The sequence below is a fragment of the Acinonyx jubatus genome, chromosome B4, assembly GCF_027475565.1.
Source record: "Acinonyx jubatus isolate Ajub_Pintada_27869175 chromosome B4, VMU_Ajub_asm_v1.0, whole genome shotgun sequence".
Taxonomy (NCBI): Eukaryota; Metazoa; Chordata; class Mammalia; order Carnivora; family Felidae; genus Acinonyx; species Acinonyx jubatus.
In genome coordinates, this window is record NC_069387.1 from 63,587,498 (window position 1) to 63,606,061 (window position 18,564).

At 39.0% G+C, this 18,564-nt stretch overlaps 1 protein-coding gene across 9 annotated transcripts in view; it reads left to right on the forward strand.

Annotated features, from left to right (window-relative positions):
- The first annotated feature begins 1,923 nt into the window (after window positions 1–1,923).
- The window catches only part of DNM1L (dynamin 1 like), a 48,917-nt gene continuing 32,276 nt past the window's right edge, over window positions 1,924–18,564 (forward strand). For 5 of the 9 annotated variants that reach the window (XM_027035880.2, XM_027035881.2, XM_027035884.2 and 2 more), the window contains exon 1: window positions 1,924–2,167. In XM_027035880.2, coding sequence (XP_026891681.1) covers window positions 2,066–2,167 — 102 coding nt within the window. In that variant the 5' untranslated portion in view covers window positions 1,924–2,065. The remainder of the gene's footprint in view (window positions 2,168–18,564) is intronic. The other 4 variants (XM_027035882.2, XM_027035883.2, XM_027035886.2 and 1 more) reach the window with 1 other exon arrangement.

Sequence of the window (18,564 nt, forward strand, 5' to 3'; positions counted from 1 at the left end):
TGATATTTGTCCTTCTGGAATATTGTATGCTTGTTATTTTAGTTTTGCAGATAGGAAAAGACTATGTCTATTGGTGCCACAAATTAGGGAACAACAGGTGTAGTTGCATCATTTTGGCCCCAGGGCACCTTGCCCCTATGAAGCGGTTACTGATTATGCCCATGGAGCTTTACCATGAGCCTACCCCCTCTGTCTTCTTCTTGGGTGGAATACGGACTGCTCACAGAAAAAGAAGAGATGGAAATCTCTATCAGTAGAGGGCTGAGAAGCAAAGTGGGTAAACTCTGACTACTATATCATCTTGGTAGAAAATAAGAGGATTTAGAATAAATATCTTGTCTGCTCTTCATTTTTTTGCGGTTCTGAAGTTTTTGTGTTTAAGAAAGAGAAGATAGGGGTGCCTGGGTGGCTCAGTTGGTTAAATGTCAGACTTCGGCTCAGATCATGATTTCATGGTTCATGAGTTTGAGCCTGCATCTGACAGCAGAGAGCCTACTTTGGATCCTCTTCCTCTCCTCCTCTCTAAAAAATAAATAAACATTAGGAAAAAAAAACAATGTTCATAAAACTTGGTAAGATGTTAGAACACTACTCATGGACCTTCAGGTCTTAGCTTACATGATATTTTACTCATTTGGCCCCAAATATTTATTGAATACTTACCATGGGTCCTACTGAACAAATCAAGCATGTTCCTCGGGGCTACTGTGTAGGGCTGTGCAGGTGAATAGTACCTAGTGCTGTTGTGTAGTGCACAACTTCCACTATTACAGGTGTTTTTACCCTCCTGGAGACTAAATCTGGTGACTTCTAGAAAGTCTTGCTGGAATTTTCACTCTTCCCCCTCAAAGTAGAAAAGGTGCTCCTATTATGTGTTCTAAAATACAGTCAGTCATAGCACTTTACCCATTATAAATGCTTTGGATTACAAGTATGTTTCCAGAACAAGGTTTGGCTCACAAACCAAGGTTTTACTGTATCTTGTTTGTCACTTTCTAGGGGCTAGGGATGCATCGGTAAATTAAACAGTCAAAAATCCCTGGCTTCTAGAAGCCAATAATCTAGCAAGAGCAGAGAGTAAATAAGTTCAATATGTAGCATGCAAGATGGAAATAAATACTATGGAGAAAAATAAAGCAAGGGGGCTTTCTTTTCACCTACTTTAGGTTTTTGCTCAAATATCGCCTTTTTAAACTTTGAGATAGGAAAGATTTGGAGGTTTGGAGTAGAGGAGAAATATGATCTTGCCTAAAAAAGAAAAACAACATTTAGGAATGTAACAGGCACAGTTAGCAAAAAGCAAGTAAGATAGTTATCAGATCTCCACTTTGTCAGGAATCAGGCCACAGCAAATAAAGTGTTATACAGAATATAGAGAACAAGGGCTCAGCCTTTCCCCTCCAAAACTCTTCTTCCACAACACGTTTTTACAAAAATCTTGGGAGAACCCGCATGTTCCAACCGGGGCTGGGTGTTGTATTTTTGCAAACTAGCACCCCACGCCTTCTAGTATCAGCCTATAGACCCTTTGCACCTGGTTGGGGTGTCTGAGGCTCTGAGTTATTCTTTAAGTCCCTTCAACCCGTCCTTATTGAGCAGGCAGCTTCATAAGGAAATAACATCTTGGATAATCAAGATACTATGCTAAACACACATCCATATCTGGCATTTTCACACCCGTTACGCTCTGAATACAGGCGTAAGTGTATTTTCCCTCCTACTCTTAGGGCTTCACTCCGAGGGCTTTTGACGACAGCCTGAAAACCACGCCCGCCCCAAGCACCTTCTCCCCGGGCTCTCCACCCGCCCAGGGCGGCGTAGCTTTCTGGAATCCGTAGGCCTCTCTTTCCTCTGCCCCAGAACTACAACTCCCGGCAGGCTCTGTTTCTCTCCACCTTCCTCTTAGCGCATGGCCTGCCGGGAGGGGGCAGGTAGCGCGGGCGGGGTCCAATGGGTGCCGGCTCCCGAGGAGAAGGCGGAGGAGAGGAGGAAGGAGGCGGACTCTGGGCCCCGGCCCCATTCATTGCCGCGGCCGGCCGGGCGGGGGTCCTGTGTTTTCGGAGCCATGGAGGCGCTAATTCCAGTTATCAACAAGCTTCAGGATGTCTTCAACACGGTGGGCGCCGACATCATCCAGTTGCCTCAGATCGTCGTGGTGGGAACGCAGGTAGGAGACGAGGGCGGCGTCCGCCCAGGCCAGAGCCCGGGGCGCGGGCCTGGTAGGGGCTGCGGCAGCGCCGGCTCCGAGCCGGCCTTTGCGGCCTGTGGGAGGAGGGCGCTGCTGGGGGCACCCGGGCTCTTCGGGCTGTGCCGCGCCTTTCCGCCCGGGGCAGGTTACTTCGGGCCTGGGAATCCGGGCCGGGTTGGGAGGCGAGGGGCGGAGCCGGCGCGGCGGGTCCCGGGGGCGGGCTAGTCGGGGGACGGACCGGCGAGCGGAACTGGAGCCCGCGGAGACCGGGCGCGGCTTGCCCTGCGGGCCGCTGCTTGGAAGGGCACCTGGGGGACGCGCTGGGCACGTGGGGCCACACTGGGCTCATGGCGGGCCAGCTAGCCCTTCTTCGGTTGGTTTTAGGGCGGCAGGGTTTTTATTCCCCTTCTTGCCTTGCTCAGGGGCTCCGGAGTCAGTTTTGGAACCGCGGGGTCGGGGTTGAGAAGGCCGCTACTGTGTGGTACCTGAATGTTTTACTGCAGTGCAATCCCTTCATGTTTTGAGGACGCCGAGGCAGTTAATAAAAAGCAACCCCCCCTCTCCCCCGCCCCAAACCACCTGTATCTGGGTGTTAGGAAGGAATAACCAGTTTTTCTGCGTTGGCTGTGGTTTTTGTCTTCCATCCAAATTGAGCATCAGGTTCTCTGGTCTTTTCATATTGGGTGTCATAGATAACATAATTTTTTATATGCAGAAAATGTTGGAAAAATAAATTATTTTTAGAGTGACAGGAGAAGTACAAGTTTAATTTTCTCTGCCTGCTGATTTTCTTGGTTTTAAAAGAATCGTAGGACTTTTATTAGAGTTCAGAGAAACGCATTTTAGAGCTTAGTATATTGATTTTAAGTGTTTTCATTTCTCAATGATCTTTTCTGTTGAGAAGGGCACGGTTTCCTCATTTTCTGTCGCTATATCTTGCTACAGTATTTTAGTGTAGAGTATAAATATTATGACAGGGAACTTAACGTTCAGAGTACCATGGAGTATATTCAAACCTTGGAAACCATAGACATCCTGTGCTTTTTCTTGCTTTTAAATAAAGTGGTAGAAATTATTTCAGAAACACATGTACTTGGTCTGCTGTAGGATTGGTATAGATTCTGCTCACTCCTGCCTACATATATTGTAGTATTTGTAACTTATTTGTAATGATTGGACACTGAATCATCAATATAATATTAGGAGCAGTATTTTTATTTCACATATTTTTTCACTGCTGCGTTCCTGTTTCTAGTTCTGGAACAGTCCCGGGCGTGTAGTGAGTGCTCCATAAATACTTTGAATGAATGGATATTGTTCACTGTAACCAGATAATATTTTAAAACACTGGTACTTCTATCATCAAATGGATCTGTTTTTGAAAATACAATGAAAGGAGATGAACTAAATCTTCTTTGGTAGTAATTTGGAAGTGTTTCCTATCTGTGGACCAGAAACTTTCCATACACTTTTAAGAGATTCTCCATGCTTTCTAAGCTTGGAGAAGTAAAAGAATCAGGGCTATTGTGTGTCAGCATAAATAGTTTAAAATCAAGAAGGATTTTTCTTACACAAAATTGAGTTTCCTTTTTTTTTTCCCCCAAAGTTTGTTTGTTTAGAGAGAGAGAGAGAGAGAGAGAGAGAGAGAGAGAGGCAGACAAAGAGGGAGAGGGAGTATCCCAAGTAGGCTCTGTGGGATCAATGTGCAGAGCTGGCTGTGTGTCTTGAGCCCATGAAACTAAGATCATGACCTGAGCCAAAGTCAAGATTTAGGCACCTAACTGACTAAGCCACGGAGATGCCCCAAAATTGAGTTTATTTCTGTGAGTAAACCTGTTGGCAGAATTACTCTTGGGAGTAGAGGAGTAAAGATCTCACTGTTAGGAAAATCATTAACGTTGTGCTAGCAGAAACCATCCTAGTAGTGATACATGCCATATTTGCGTGTTGATGTTTGAAATTGCTCAGTAGGGAAATTAAGTTTGTGTGTGTGTTTTAAGTAGGCTCTCTGCCCAACATGGAGTTTGAACTTATAACCCTGAGATCAAGAGGCACATGCTGTACTGACTGAGCCAGCCAAGTACCCAGGGAAATTAGTTTTTAAAGACTTAATGAAGGTTATCTCCATTTGCGTCTTTATTAGCTGTACTTCAGTCCTTTATTATTCAGGTACAGAATTAATAAATAAGGTTAGAAACAATGTCTTCCCCCCCCCCATATTTTCATTATATTGAAAAAAATCACTTCTATTTGACTTGAATACTAGTATACCACTACTTTGTCCTCTGTGCCATTTAATGTTTTGTAATATACAGCACATGCATTACATTCATATTTAATGGAGTAGTGTACGATATTATCCAAACATAATAATAAATGTTCTGACCGGTAAACTTCTCAGTGGCAGTGATGATGTCTTCATAATACGGGTAGAGCCTCTCTCTTACACATTAACTACACCTTAAGTGGCTGTAGGTCCCATTTTGTTGAACTTTTTTTTAGAAATGATTTGCAAACTTAGTATATGTAAGAATCACTTTGAAAATAAGTTCCTAGATTCCATCCCCAGAGATTTTGATTTTCAAATCTAGGTTGGGCCAGGCACTACAGGTGATTCTGATGCAGATGATTCATAGATCCCAATTGAAAAGTGTATTAGTGAGTCTTTGATTTTAAAATGCATGAAACTAGAAAAGATAGGGAAGCTGAGCCTAAGGGCATACCACCATTGAGTAGCATGTTGATATATGTGGCATTCTTGCTAATGTTTTAAATTTTGATTTGTTAAATTGCCCAAGTAATCCTTCTTTCAAGCCTATAGAGTTGGAAGAGTTGAGGAGAAGGAATCATGTTTATAGCTGTAGATCATTCACAACTTTAATGGTTTTAGCTAAATAGTTTCTTGTTGTTGTTTTTTTCTTTAACTGAGATCATCTGTGTGGAAAGAACAGAAGAGGGGAGAGAAAAGGTTGATATTTTTAGACCATGGTGTACTTTGCAGGTGGAGAGGAGATAAGACTTAAACAACTTTTGTGACTCAACTTGGGAAATTTAATCACTATTTTCTTAAGTTGAAAATAAGGGGGTGCCCTCCCAGGTATGTAATCTAAACCAGCACCCAGGGGCGCCTGGGTGGCTCAGTCAGTTAAGCGGCCGACTTCGGCTCAGGTCACAATCTTGTGGTCTGTGAGTTGGAGCCCCGCGTCGGGCTCTACTGACCGCTCAGAGCCTGGAGCCTGTTTCAGATTCTGTGTCTCCCTCTCTCTCTGACCCTCCCCCGTTCATGCTCTGTCTCTCTCTGTCTCAAAAATAAATAAACGTTAAAAAAATTTAAAAAAATTAAAAAAAAAACAAAAACAAAACACCAGCACCCAGTATAGGAATCCTAGTAACATGACAGTAACCTGAGACTCAAGAGTTGCTAGTAATGAGCTTTTCACTTTACCTTTCATTTCAGTGATTTCAGCATTCTACCTTTAGGAATTCAGAAAGGAATCTTGGGTTTTAAATGACCAGTTTGCAAACCAACATTTTTTTTCTAACATTTTAAAATATAATTTATGTAACATAAAATCACCATTATAGAATGTACAGCTCATTGGTTTTTAGTATATTCACAAGTTGTGCAACCATCACCATCTAATTCCAGAACATTTTTTTTTTCCAGAACATTTTTATTATGCAAGAAAGAAACTCTGTACTCATTAGCAGTCATTCCTCATTTCATCCTTCCCCTGTCCCATCCCCTGGCAACCACTAATCTACTTTCTGTCTCTATGGATTTGCTATTCTGGACATTTCATATAAATAGAATCATACAATATGTGGCTCTTTGTGTCTGGCTTCCTTTGCTCAGCATGATGTTTTTAAGTTCATCCATGTATTAATACTTCATTACTTTTTTTTTTTTTTTTGAAAGAGAAAGGGAGCTTGTGTGCATGGGGGGAGGAACAGAGGGAGAAGGAGAGAGAGAATCTTAAGGAGGCTCCACATCCAGCAAGAGCCTACACGGGGCTCCATCTCACGACTATGAGATCATGACCTGAGCCAAAATTAAGGGTCAGATACTTAACGAACTGAGCCGCTCAGGTGCCCCAGTACTTCATTACTTTTTATGGCTAAATAATATTCCATTGTATACATGTGCCACATTTTGCTTATCCATTCTAGTTGATGAATATTGGGTTGTTTCCATTTTTTGGTTATGATGGAGAATGCTATGAACATTGTTTGCAAGCTTTTATCTGGACATGTTTTCAGTTCTCTTGGATATACAGTAAAACCTTGGATTGCGAGTCACTTGTTCTACGAGTGTTCCATAAGACGAGCAAACATTTCTAATAAATTTTAACTTGAAAAATGAGCAGTGTCTTGCAATATGAATAGTATGTGATGATGAAAATCGCATGATCGCAACTGAGCCAATGGTTCTTGAAATTCGCTTTGATATATGCGTGCTTTGGATTACAAGCATGTTTCCAGAAAGAATTATGCTCTCAAACCAAGGTTTTACTTATGAGTAGAATTGCTGTGTCATTTGGTAACTCTTGTTTAACTTTGAGAAACTGCCACATTGTTTTCCAGTGCGGCTGTACTATTTTACATTCCTTCCATCAGTGTTTGAGGGTTTCAGTTTCTGCACATCCTCACCAACTCTTGTTACTATCTTTTTATTTTTATTTATTTTTTTAATGTTTATTTTTGAGAGAGAGAAAGTGACAGACTGTGAGTGAAGGAGGGACTGTAGAGAGAGAGGGAGACACAGAATCTGAAGCAGGCTCCAGGCTCCTTGCTGTCAGCACAGAGCCCGACGTGGGGCTTGAACCCATGGACCGTGAGATCATGACCTGAGCTGAAGTCAGATGCTTAACGAACTGAGCCACCCAGCTGCCCTGTTATCATCTTTTTTAAAAAACTGCTAAATCATCCTAGAATTCTTTTACTTTAAAAAAAGCATACCCTGCCCCCAGCACTGCTATCTACATTTTAGTTCCTGAAATCTTGCTCTCTCCTGCTGGATGTGCCTTCATTTGTCCTGTGTTCTTAGAGGTGATGATTTCATGAAGTTTAGTAATTTGGTGCTAAATATTGATCATAGATTTCATTCCTGTATTGTTTTCTTGTGCATGTTCTTAGGTAAACTTATATATTTTCTCTTTTTTTTTTCTAGTTTCTTTGTATAGTTCATGTGCTGCTTCCCTTTTTTTTTAACTTAAAAATGAGGTGAAATTTCTGTAACATAAAACTTGCCATTTTAGAGGGTACAGTTCAGTGGCATTCAGTATATACATAATGTTGTGCAATCACCACCTCCTTCTAGTTCCAAAACATTTTTACCACCCAAAAGAAAATTCCATGCCTATTAAGCAGTTACTTCCTGTTCTTCCGTTCCTCCAGGCCCTGTAAACCACCAATCTTCTTTCTGTCTGTGTGGATTTACCTATTCTGGCTATTTCATAGAAATGGAATCATAAAATATGTTACCATTTATGTCTGACTTCTTTCACTACAGATAAAAAATGTTAAAAAGATAAGAAAAATAAGTGCACCTGGGTGGCTCAATTGGCTAAGCATCCGACCCTTGATTTCAGCTCAGGTCATGATCTCACTGTTGTGAGATTGAGCTCCATGTTGGGCTCCGCACTAGGTGTGGAGCATCCTTAAGATTCTCTCTCTCCCTTTCCCCCTCACCTGCTTGCTTGCATGCTTTCTCTCTCTCAAAAAAAATATTAAGAAAAATAAAGAAAAATCACATTTATCTGTTGTATTAATATCAAAGAATTAAGAAGCGTCTCTTATAAAATGAAAAGTGAAAACTTAGTAAAAATTGAATCAGTTTTGGGTAATGTGTCATGAATGAATGCTACTCCCAACTGATGGTGGTTATCAGAGAGAAAACGCTAAAAATATGACAAAGCCTTTTCAGTGAAAGGCTCAATCTCACAGTATAAATCCAAAGTACTGTAGATTTCAGTACAGTACAATTCGGAAGAAACTAAAAGATGACACTGAGACCAGGCACACAAATCTCTAACCCTTGAATATATAGATATTGCATCAATTTGAGGATTATGTGAGGATGAAAAAAGCAGAAGGCATAGGGGTGCCAAGTGGGTCATATTTTCAGAGTAAGCCACCTGTGACTTGCCATACTGGAAGTTCTGTAGGCACTTACCTTCCTAGAATGAGTGCAGACATTGGTTGTTTAAATCACCAGGGGAAAACACGCACCGATCTAGCCAGTTGTAGAGGAAGCCAATATTATTTATAATAGACAAAAAATGAGAATCTATAAACATGTTTGGTTTGTTTGCGAGTCTGTTGACGTAATTTTTGTAATTGAAATACAATTGGCATACAGCATTGTATTAGTTTCATGGGTACAACATAATGAACATATATATGTGTATATATATGTATATATATGTGTACATATATGTATATATATGTGTGTGTATATATATATGTATATATAGTGAAATGATCACAATAAATCTAGTTAATACTCATCACCACACATAGTTGCATTTTTTTCTTATGAAAATGTAAGATTTACTCTCTTAGCACCTGTCAAATATATAGTACAATATTATTATCTGTAGTCACCATACTGTACATTATATCCCCAGGACTTACTTCATTAGAAGTTTGTACCTTTGACCACCTTCACCCATTTCACTCACCCCTTGCTTCTGAGAGCTGCTAAGCTGTTCCCAGTATGTATGACTTTCTTTTTGCCTGTTTTTAGATTCCACATGTAAGTACGATCATATGATATTTGTCTTTCGTTTATTTCACTTGGTATAATGCTGTCAGAGTCCTTCCATTTTGTTGCAAATATCAACACTTCTTTCCTTTTTTATGGCTGAATAATATTCCATTGTGCAGATGTGTATATATTAGAGTAGTCTTTTAAGATCTTTTGTATTTCTGTGGTAACAGTTGTAATATCTCTTTTATTTCTAATTCGAGTTCTCTTTTTTTGTGGCAGGTCTGGTTAAAGGTTTGTCTATTTTTTTCTTTTCAAAAAAGCAGCTCTTAGTTTCACTGATTTTTTTTCTTCCTGTTGTCTTTTTAGTCTCTGTTTCATTTACATCCACTTTGATCTTTGATATTTCCTTTACTAATTTTGGATTTACTCTTCCTTTTCTAGTTCCTTGAGATGTAAAGTTAGATTGCTTATTTGCTATCTTTTTTGTTTATTAATACAGGCATTTATCACTATGAAATTCTCTGTTAGAACTGCTTGTGCAGTTTTGGTATGTTATATTTCCATTTTCATTTGTTTCAAGCTATTTTTTAATTTTATTTTTTCATCCATTGGTTAATAGCATGCTTTTTCATCTCCACATACTTGTGAATTTTTCAGTCTTGTACTTGATTCCTGGTCATAGTATTGTAGTTGGAAAAGGCGTTTGATATAATTTCAGCATTCTTAAACTTACTAAGAATTTAATTAGGCCACTATTTTTGTGGCCTAATCCATGATCTATCCTGGAGAGTGTTCCATATATGCTTGAGAAGGATGGGTATTCTGTTGCTTTTGGATGGAATGTTCTGTGTGTATCTCTTAAGTCCATCTGGTCTAATGTGTTTTTTTCCTTAAATTTTAAGTCCAAGACACTTAACTTACAGTGTTATAATGTGGTTTCAGGTGTATAATACACTGATTCCACAATTCTGTACATTAGTGCTCATCATGACAAGCGTTCTCTTAAACCCCTTTACCTATTTTGCCCATTCCCCCCTGCTACCCACCTCACACCATAGGTTCTTTATATTTAAGAGTATGTTTCTTTGTCTCTTTTTTTCTTTGCTTCATTTCTTAATTCCACATATGTGTGAAATCATATGGTATTTGTCTTTCTCTGACTTATTTCATTTAGCATACTCTTTCCGTGGTGTGTGTGTACATGTGTGTACACCTCTCTCTGTCTGTCCGTCCTGTCTCTGTCTTTATCCATTCCTCTACAGATGGTCACTTGGGCTGCTTCCATAATTTTGCTTTTGTAAATAACGCGGCAGAAAATGAAAGGGTGCATGTCTTTTCAAATTAGTGTTTTTGTATTCTTTGGGTAAATACCCAGCAGTGGAATTATTGGATCATATAGCAATTCTATTTTTTTTTATTTTAAAAAGTGTTTTTTGATGTTTACTTATTTATGAGAGAGACAGTGCGCATATGAGCAGGGGAAGAACAGAGTGGGGGGACAGAGGATCTGAAGGGGGCTCTGCACTGACAGCAGAGAGCCTGACGTGGGGCTCAAACTCACAATCGTGACCTAAGCCGAGTTAGACACTTAACCTATTCAGCCACCCAGGCATCCCTTGCCTATTCTTAAATTGGATTATTTGCTTTTTTTTTTTTTTTTTTTTGGTGTTAAGTTGTAGAAATTCTTTATATTTTTTGGATACTAAACCTTTATCGGATATGTCCTTTGCAAATATCTTCTCCCATTCAGTAGATTGTGTTTTAGTTTTGTCAACTGTTTTCCTTTGCTGTGCAGAACTTTTTATTTTGATGTAGTCCCAATAGTTTATTTTTACTTTTATTTCCCTTGCCTTAGGAGAATGTCTAGAAAAATATTGCTATGACAGATGTCAAGAGAAATTACTGCCTGTGCTCTCTTCTAGGATTTTTATGGTTTCAAGTCTCACAGTTAGGTCTTTAATCCATTTTGAATGTATTTGTGTGTATGGTGTAAAATAGTGGTCCAGTTTGATTCTTTTGCACGTAGCTGTTCAGTTTTCCGTACACCATTTGTTGAGAAGAGACTATCTTTTTCCAGCTGCGTATTCTTCCCTTCTTTGTTATAGATCAGTTGACCATCATGGATTTATTTCTGGGCTCTCTATTCTGTTGATCTTTGTATCTGTTTTTGTGCCAGTACCATACAGTTTTGATTAGTACAGTTTTGTCTTGTATATTGAAATCTGGGATTGTGATATATCCAGTTTTGTTTTTGTTTTTGTTTTTGTTTTCCCCAGAATGCTTTGGCTATTCAGGGTCTTTTGTGGTTCCATACAAATTTTAGGATTATTTGTTCTAGTTTTGTGAAAAGAGATGGTATTTTGATAGGGATTGCATTAAATCTGTAGATTGCTTTGGGTATATGGACATTTTAACAATATTTGTTCTTCCAATCCATGACCACAGAATGTCTTTCCAATTGTTTGTGTCATCTTCAGTTTCTTTCATCAGTGTTTTATAGTTTTCGGAAAGCAGGTCTTTTACCTCTTTGGTTGTTTATTCCTAGGTATTTTATTATTTTTGGTACAATTGTAAATAGGATTGTTTTCTTACCTTTCTGTCGCCTCGTTATCAGTGTATAGAAATGCAACATATTTCTGTATGTTGATTTTATATTCGGCAGCTTTCCTGAATTCATTTATTAGTTCTGGTAGATTTTTGGTGGAGTCTTTAGGGTCTTCTATGTATAGAATCATGTCATTTGCCAATAATGAAAATTTTACTTTTTTCTTACCAATCTGAATGGCTTTTACTTCTTTTTCTTGTCTAATTGCTGTGGGTAGGACTTCCAGTACTATATTGAATAAAAGTGGGGAGACTGGACATCCTTATCTTGTTTCTGATCTTAGTGAGCTTTTCCTCATTGAGGATGTTGTTAGCTTTGGATTTTTCATACATGGCCTTTATTATGTTGAGTATGTTTCCTCTAAACCTACTTTGTTGAGGGTTTTTTTTTTTTATCATAAATGGATGTTGTACTTTGTCAAATGATTTTTCTTTCTCTATTGAAATGATCATATCATTCTTATTGTTTGTTTTGTTGATGCGATTGATTGATTTGTGGATATTGAACCACCTTTGCATCCCAGAAATAAATCCCACTTGATCGTGGTGAATGACTTTTTTAATGTATTGTTGGATTCAGTTTGCTAATATTTTGTTGAGGTTTTTTACATCTATGTTCATCAAAGATATTGGCCTATAGTTTTCTTTTTTTGTAGTGTCTTTATCTGGTTTTGGTATCAGGGTAATGCTGGCCTCATAGAATGAATTTGGAAGCTTTTCTTACTCTTCTATTTTTTGGAATAGTTTGAGAAGAATAGGTATTAACACTTATTTAAACGTTTGGTAGAATTCACCCTTGAAGCCGTCTGGTCTTGGACTTTTGTTTGTTGGGAGTTTTTATTACCAATTCAATTTTGTTACTAGTAATTGGTTTGTTCAGATTTTTTCTTCCTTCCTGGTTCAGTTTTGGAAGATTGTACATTTCTAGGAATTTATCCATTTCTTCTAGGTTGTCAATTTGCTGGCATACAATTTTTTTTTTTTTTTTTGTAATCTCTCATGACCCTTGTATTTCTGTGGTGTTGTTTCTCTTTCATTTCTGATTTTATTTGTGTCCTTTCTTTCATTCTTGATGAGTCTGACGAAAGGCTTATCAATTTTTGTTTATATTTTCAGAGAACCAGCTCTTGGTTTCATTGATTTTTTTTGTGTGTTTTATCAGTCTCTGTTTCATTTATTTCTGCTCTAACCTTTATTGTTTCTTTTCTTCTGTTCACCTTGGGCTTTGTTCTTGTTATAGTTCCTTTAGGTGTAAGGTTAGATTATTTGAGATTTTTCTTACTTCTTCACGAGACCTGTATCACTGTAAATTTCCCTTTTAGAATAGCTTTTGCTGTGTTTAAAGATTTAGACCATTGTGTTTATATTGTCATTTGTCTCCATGCATATTTTGATTTCCTCTTTGATTTCTTTATTGACCCATTGGGTGTTTATTAGCATGTTGTTTAGCATCCACATGTTTGTGTGTTTTTTTTCCTTTTTTTCCCTGTAATTCATTTTTAGTTTCATATTGTTATAGTCAGAAAAGAACCATGATACGATTTCAGTTTTCTTAGCTTTATTGATACTTGTTTTTATAGCCTTACATGTGATCTATCTTGGTGGATGTTTCAACAAAAGGATGTGTATTCTGTTTTTGAATGGAATGTTCTGTATATATTTGTTAAATCCATCTGGTCTAACGTGTCATTCAGACACTGTTTCTTTATTGAATTTCTGCCGAGATTATCTGTCCATTGATGTACGTGGGATGTTAAAGTCCCCTACTACTGTTGTATTACTATTAGTTTTTCCTTTTATGTTTTAATATTTGCCCTTTGTGTTTAGGTGCTCCAATTTTGGGTGGGTAGATACTTAAATAATCCCTCTTGTGGGATTGACTCCTTTATCATTGTGTAATGCCCTTCTTTGTCTCTTGTTACAGTCTTTGTTTTATTATTTATTAATTAATTAATTTATTTTTTTTTTCAACGTTTATTTATTTTTGGGACAGAGAGAGACAGAGCATGAACCGGGGAGGGGCAGAAAGAGAGGGAGACACAGAATCGGAAACAGGCTCCAGGCTCTGAGCCATCAGCCCAGAGCCTGACGCGGGGCTCGAACTCCCGGACCGCGAGATCGTGACCTGGCTGAAGTCAGACGCTTAACCGACTGCGCCACCCAGGCACCCTACAGTCTTTGTTTTAAAGTCTTTTTTTGTCTCATGTTAAGTATTGCTACTCCAGGTTTTCTTCATTTCTATTTGCATGGTATATCTTTTTCTGTACTTTGATTTTCGTTTTTACATGTGTTAGGTTTGGAGTGAGTCTCTTGTAGGCAGTATATAAATGAGTCCCTTTTTTTTAATATCCATTTCACCACCCTATGTCTTTTGATCAAAGCATTTAGTCTATTTACATTTAAAATGATTATTCATAGGTGTGTACTTATTGCCGTTGTTTCCTGGTCGTTTTTGTAGTTCATCTCTGTTCCTTTTCATTTGCTCTCTTTCCTTGTCATTGATGACTTTCTGTAGTGTTATGCTTGATTTTCTTTCTCTTTATTTTTTTGTGTATCTGTTATAGGTTTTGGGTTTGTAGTTACCTTGAGATTCATATATAGGATACTAAGTATATATCAGTCTGTATTAAGTTGGTGGTCATTTAAGTTCGAATACCTTCTTTCTTTTTTTCTTAATGTTTGTTTTTGAGAGGGGAGGAGGGGCGGGGGGGGGGGGACAGAAGATCTGAAGCAGGCTCTGCACTGACAGCAGTGAGCCAGATGTAGGGTTCGAACTCAAACTGCGAGATCATGCTCTGAGCTGAAGTCAGACACTGAACTGGCTGAACCACCTTGGTGCCCCAGTTCGAACACATCCTTAAAAAGTAAAGCTTTTTTATTTCTTCCTCTATGTTTTGTGTATATGTTGTCATATTTTATGCATAATTTTCTTATTTCTAATAATGTCCTCTCCCACTCCCCCCCACCCCCATTTATAGAAGTCACTTTATCACTTTTTATAAGGCTGGTTTAGTGGTGATGAACTTCTTTAACATTTGTCTGAGAAACACTTTATCTCTCCTTCAATTCTGAATTGACCTTGGCAGGTTGAGTATTTTTGGTTGTGGTTTTTTTCCTTTCAGCACTTGGAATATATCATGCCATTCCCTTCTGGCCTGTAAAGTTTCTGCTGAAAAATCTGCTGATAGCCCTATGCAATTTCCCTTCTACATAACTCTTTTCTTCTTTCCTGCTGTTCTTAAAAGTCTCTTTAATTTTTGCCATTTAAATTGTTATATTGTCTTGGTGTGGCCTCCTTGAGTTCATCTTATTTGGAACTCTTTGGGCTTCCTGAACCTGGATGTCTGTTTCCTTCCGTAGGTTAGGGAAGTTTTCACTTAATGTTTCTTCACATCATTTTCTGCCCTTTCCTTCCTTCCTTCCTTCCTTCCTTCCTTCCTTCCTTCCTTCCTTTCTTTCTTTCTTTCTTTCTTTCTCTCTCTCTCTCTCTCTCTCTCTCTCTCTTTCTCTCTCTCTCTCTTCTCCTTTTGGGACCCCCATAATGTGAATGTTTATTTGCTTGATATTATCCAAGGATCCCTTAGCCTTTACCATTTTTTAAAATGCTTTTTTCTCTTTGCTGTCCAACTTGGGTGTTGTCCAGTACCCTGTTTTCCAGATGCTGATCTGGTCTTCTTTATGTACTCTAATGTGCTGTTGATGTTTTCTAGTGTATTTTCCATTTTATTTTCTGTTTTTTTCAGATTTGATTGGATCTTTTTTGTATTTAGTTTTTCTGAGGTTTTGCTTTTTTCTTTCATTCAGAGCATATTCTTCAGTCTCTCATTTTGCTTGACTTTGTAGGTGTCAAGCTACTTTTGTAGCTTGTAGGTGTGACAGCTACTTTTCCTAAACTTGAAGGAGTGGTCTTGAGTATAATCGTACCCTGTGTACACTGTGTGTGCCAGGTGACTTTGGCTGGCTGGAGCTGTATCTGGAGTGGGCTGGGGTTCCTGGGGCACTCTGTGCTGGGGCTGCCCTGGAAGGATGGCCAGCATGGAAGTGGGCATGGGATAGGGTGGTCCTGGGACTTTCCACTCAGAGGGTGTCCTGGCAGGACAGCTGAAGTTGAGGGGAGTGCAAGCTAGAGGGTCCCAGATCTCTCTTTGCAGAGGGTGCTCTGGTGAGACAACTAAAGCTGAAGTGGATGTGGGCTGGTCCCTGGGTTCTCCACACAGATGGTGCCCTGGCAGGATTGCTGAAGCTAAAATGGGAACAAGCTGGTATGTCTGGGGGTACTTAGTGCCGAGGCGCCTTGGCAGGGCAGTTGGAGCCATGGCTTGTGTGGTCCATGGTGTCCTGTAGTGCTCTCTGCCAAGGGTGCCCTAGCAAGCTGTCTGGAGCCAAAGTGGTATGGGCCTGTAGTGTTTTGCAGTGCTTTGTGCCTATGTTATGTTGACACGACAGCTGGAGCTGTAGTGAGTGCCCAGCAAGGGTTCCTTGCAGTTGTGACACACTGGTGCCGCCTGGATGGGATGGCGATGTTTGGTGTGGTTTAGGGACCCAGTGCTCTCTGAGGCAGTAGGCTGGCAGTGGCACCTGGAACCCTACTCCCTTTTGCACTATCAAGGTGGAGGATGGATGTAAACCGTGGCACTTGCCAGCCCCTCCCAATTGGAGAGAGTTCTGGGAGCTCCCCCATCATTTGGTGGAGTTGTATGCTGGATCTTTTATATACTAATTGCTTTTTTAAACCACAGCTTTTTCCCTGTGCCCCAGGGCAGAACAATCTGCTCTTGTATAGTCCCTTCATACTATCCCTCCCCACTTCAGTTCACAGCATTGGAGGTAGGGGTTCTCTTCCTTACAGTGTCTGGTTTCTCTGTCTCTCTTGCCATTTTCTATGTGTTCTGTGTTTTGTTGTGTAGCAGCTACTCAGTCAGCCCTCAGTTCTTTGGAGGAATTGCTGTATAAGTAAGTGTAGATTTGGTGTGTCTGTTGAGGGGGAAAGTTCAGCATCTTCTTAAGTTGCCATCTTGGACAGGACCCTTACTTATTGTCACATTTTAAATTTGTGGTATCTAATTGTGTTTTTTATTACATCTCCCTGATTACTAATGAATATGATCATTCTAAATTTTTTCTTACCCTTTGTGGTGCTGTTTTTGTGAGTTTCTGTTCCTATCTCTGCACATTATTTTCTAATAGATTATTCATCTTTTTCTCACTGATTTGTGGAAGTTATTTATACATTTTGCTTACTAGTTCTTTGTGAATTAGAGGGATCACAAATATTTTCCTCTAATTTTTTTGTATGAGTAAAATTTTAATTTTACTGTAGTTGGACTGTCACTTTTTTTTTCTTTAGTTTGTACATTTTATGTAGTAAGGAGTCATTCTCTATCTCAAAGTCAGGAAAGTATACTTTAATATTCTCTAATTTGTAAAGTTAGAATTTTTAAAATTTGTAATTCATCTTGAATTTTTCTCCTTTATTTTATTTTTCCATGGTTTTATTGAGGTGTTGTTTTTATAATGTGAAGTTTACCCACTTGAAATGTATAATCGTTTGTTTTTAGCGTGTCTATAGAGTTTTGCAACTCTCACCATAATTTACTTTTAGGTATTTCATTATCTTAAAAAGAGACCTTGTATCCATTAGTAGTCATTTCCATTTCCCTCTGCCCCTAGTGCTTGGCATCCACTTAATCCACTTTCATGTCTGTTCTGGACATTTCATATAATCAGGATCAGATAATAGGTGGTCTTTTGACTGACTTCTTTCACTTAGCATAATGTTTTTGAGGTTTATCCATATTGTAGCATGTATCAACACTTTATTTCTTTCTGTGACTGAAAAACTGGGCAGGGTTTTGCACACACAGATAATAGGTGAATGAGAGAGATCTGTGGTAAAGTCTTAAGGGACTGGAGAACCTTCATGAAACTTTGAAAACTAACCAAACAAAGCTCCTTTCTAAGACCAGTTCTCACAGTGAGAAGCAACTGAGAATGCAACTGACCACCTCTGAAGAATACAGACAAAGGAAAGAGAAGATCCAGATAAAAGTGGTAGAGAGGAACAGAGACAAGTTACCAGAAAACAAAGAACTATATTTTTGAACACTATATGGAGACAAAAGGGAGTTTTAGAGTGTAAAGTTAGAATTGTTATTCTAGGCCAAGTTTTTTCCTAAAGTTTAGAAAATGACTGTTACCAAATCTCATACAAAGTTTTTTAAAGAAAAATGAGACTCAGAATAACATTCTTGTTGACAAGAAAGTATACCAGAAAGACATGTTCGTGAAACAGATGAAAACAACTAGATATTAAGACAAAAGGCAAGATAAGGCATTAAATAACAAGTGTGTATAGGAGCAAATAAGAACTAGGTGGTAGAACTTACTGAAGTATTAGAAATGAAAGGAAATTTATTTTAGAAATGAAGACAGCTTAGAAGTAAAACAAGAACAAATAAACATAACATATAGTACCTTGAGAGAGAAAGATGTTGAAAAGGAAGAAACATTAAAAATAAAAAGGGTAGGGAAGAGGTGTAAAAAGAATTTGACAGAGGGGCTCAGTCGATTAAGCATCTGACTCTTGATTTCAGCTTAGGTCTTGATCTCACACACAGTTCATAAGATTGAGCCCTGGGCGGCTGGCTCTGCACTGACAGCATGAAGCCTGCTTGGGATTCTCTCTCACCCTCTCTCTCTTTCTGCCCCTCCCCCACTTGCTCACATACTCGCTCTTTCTAAATATTAGAAAAAAAAATTGGGGGGTGGCTTCTGGGTGACTCAGTTGGTTAAGTGTCCAACTTTGACTCAGGTCATGGTCTCGCAGTACGTAGGTTTGAGCCCTGCGTTGAGCTCTGTGCTGACAGCTCGGAGCCTGGAGCCTGGTCAGATTCTGTGTCTCCCCCTCTCTCTGTTCCTCCTCTGCTCATGCTGGGTCTCTCTCTCAAAAATAAACATTAAAAAAAATAATTTGACAGACATTGACATATTGAAAACAGGCAAAGAAGATCCAACATGTGTATAATAGGAGCTCCCCCCCCCTCCCCCATTATTTAGGATT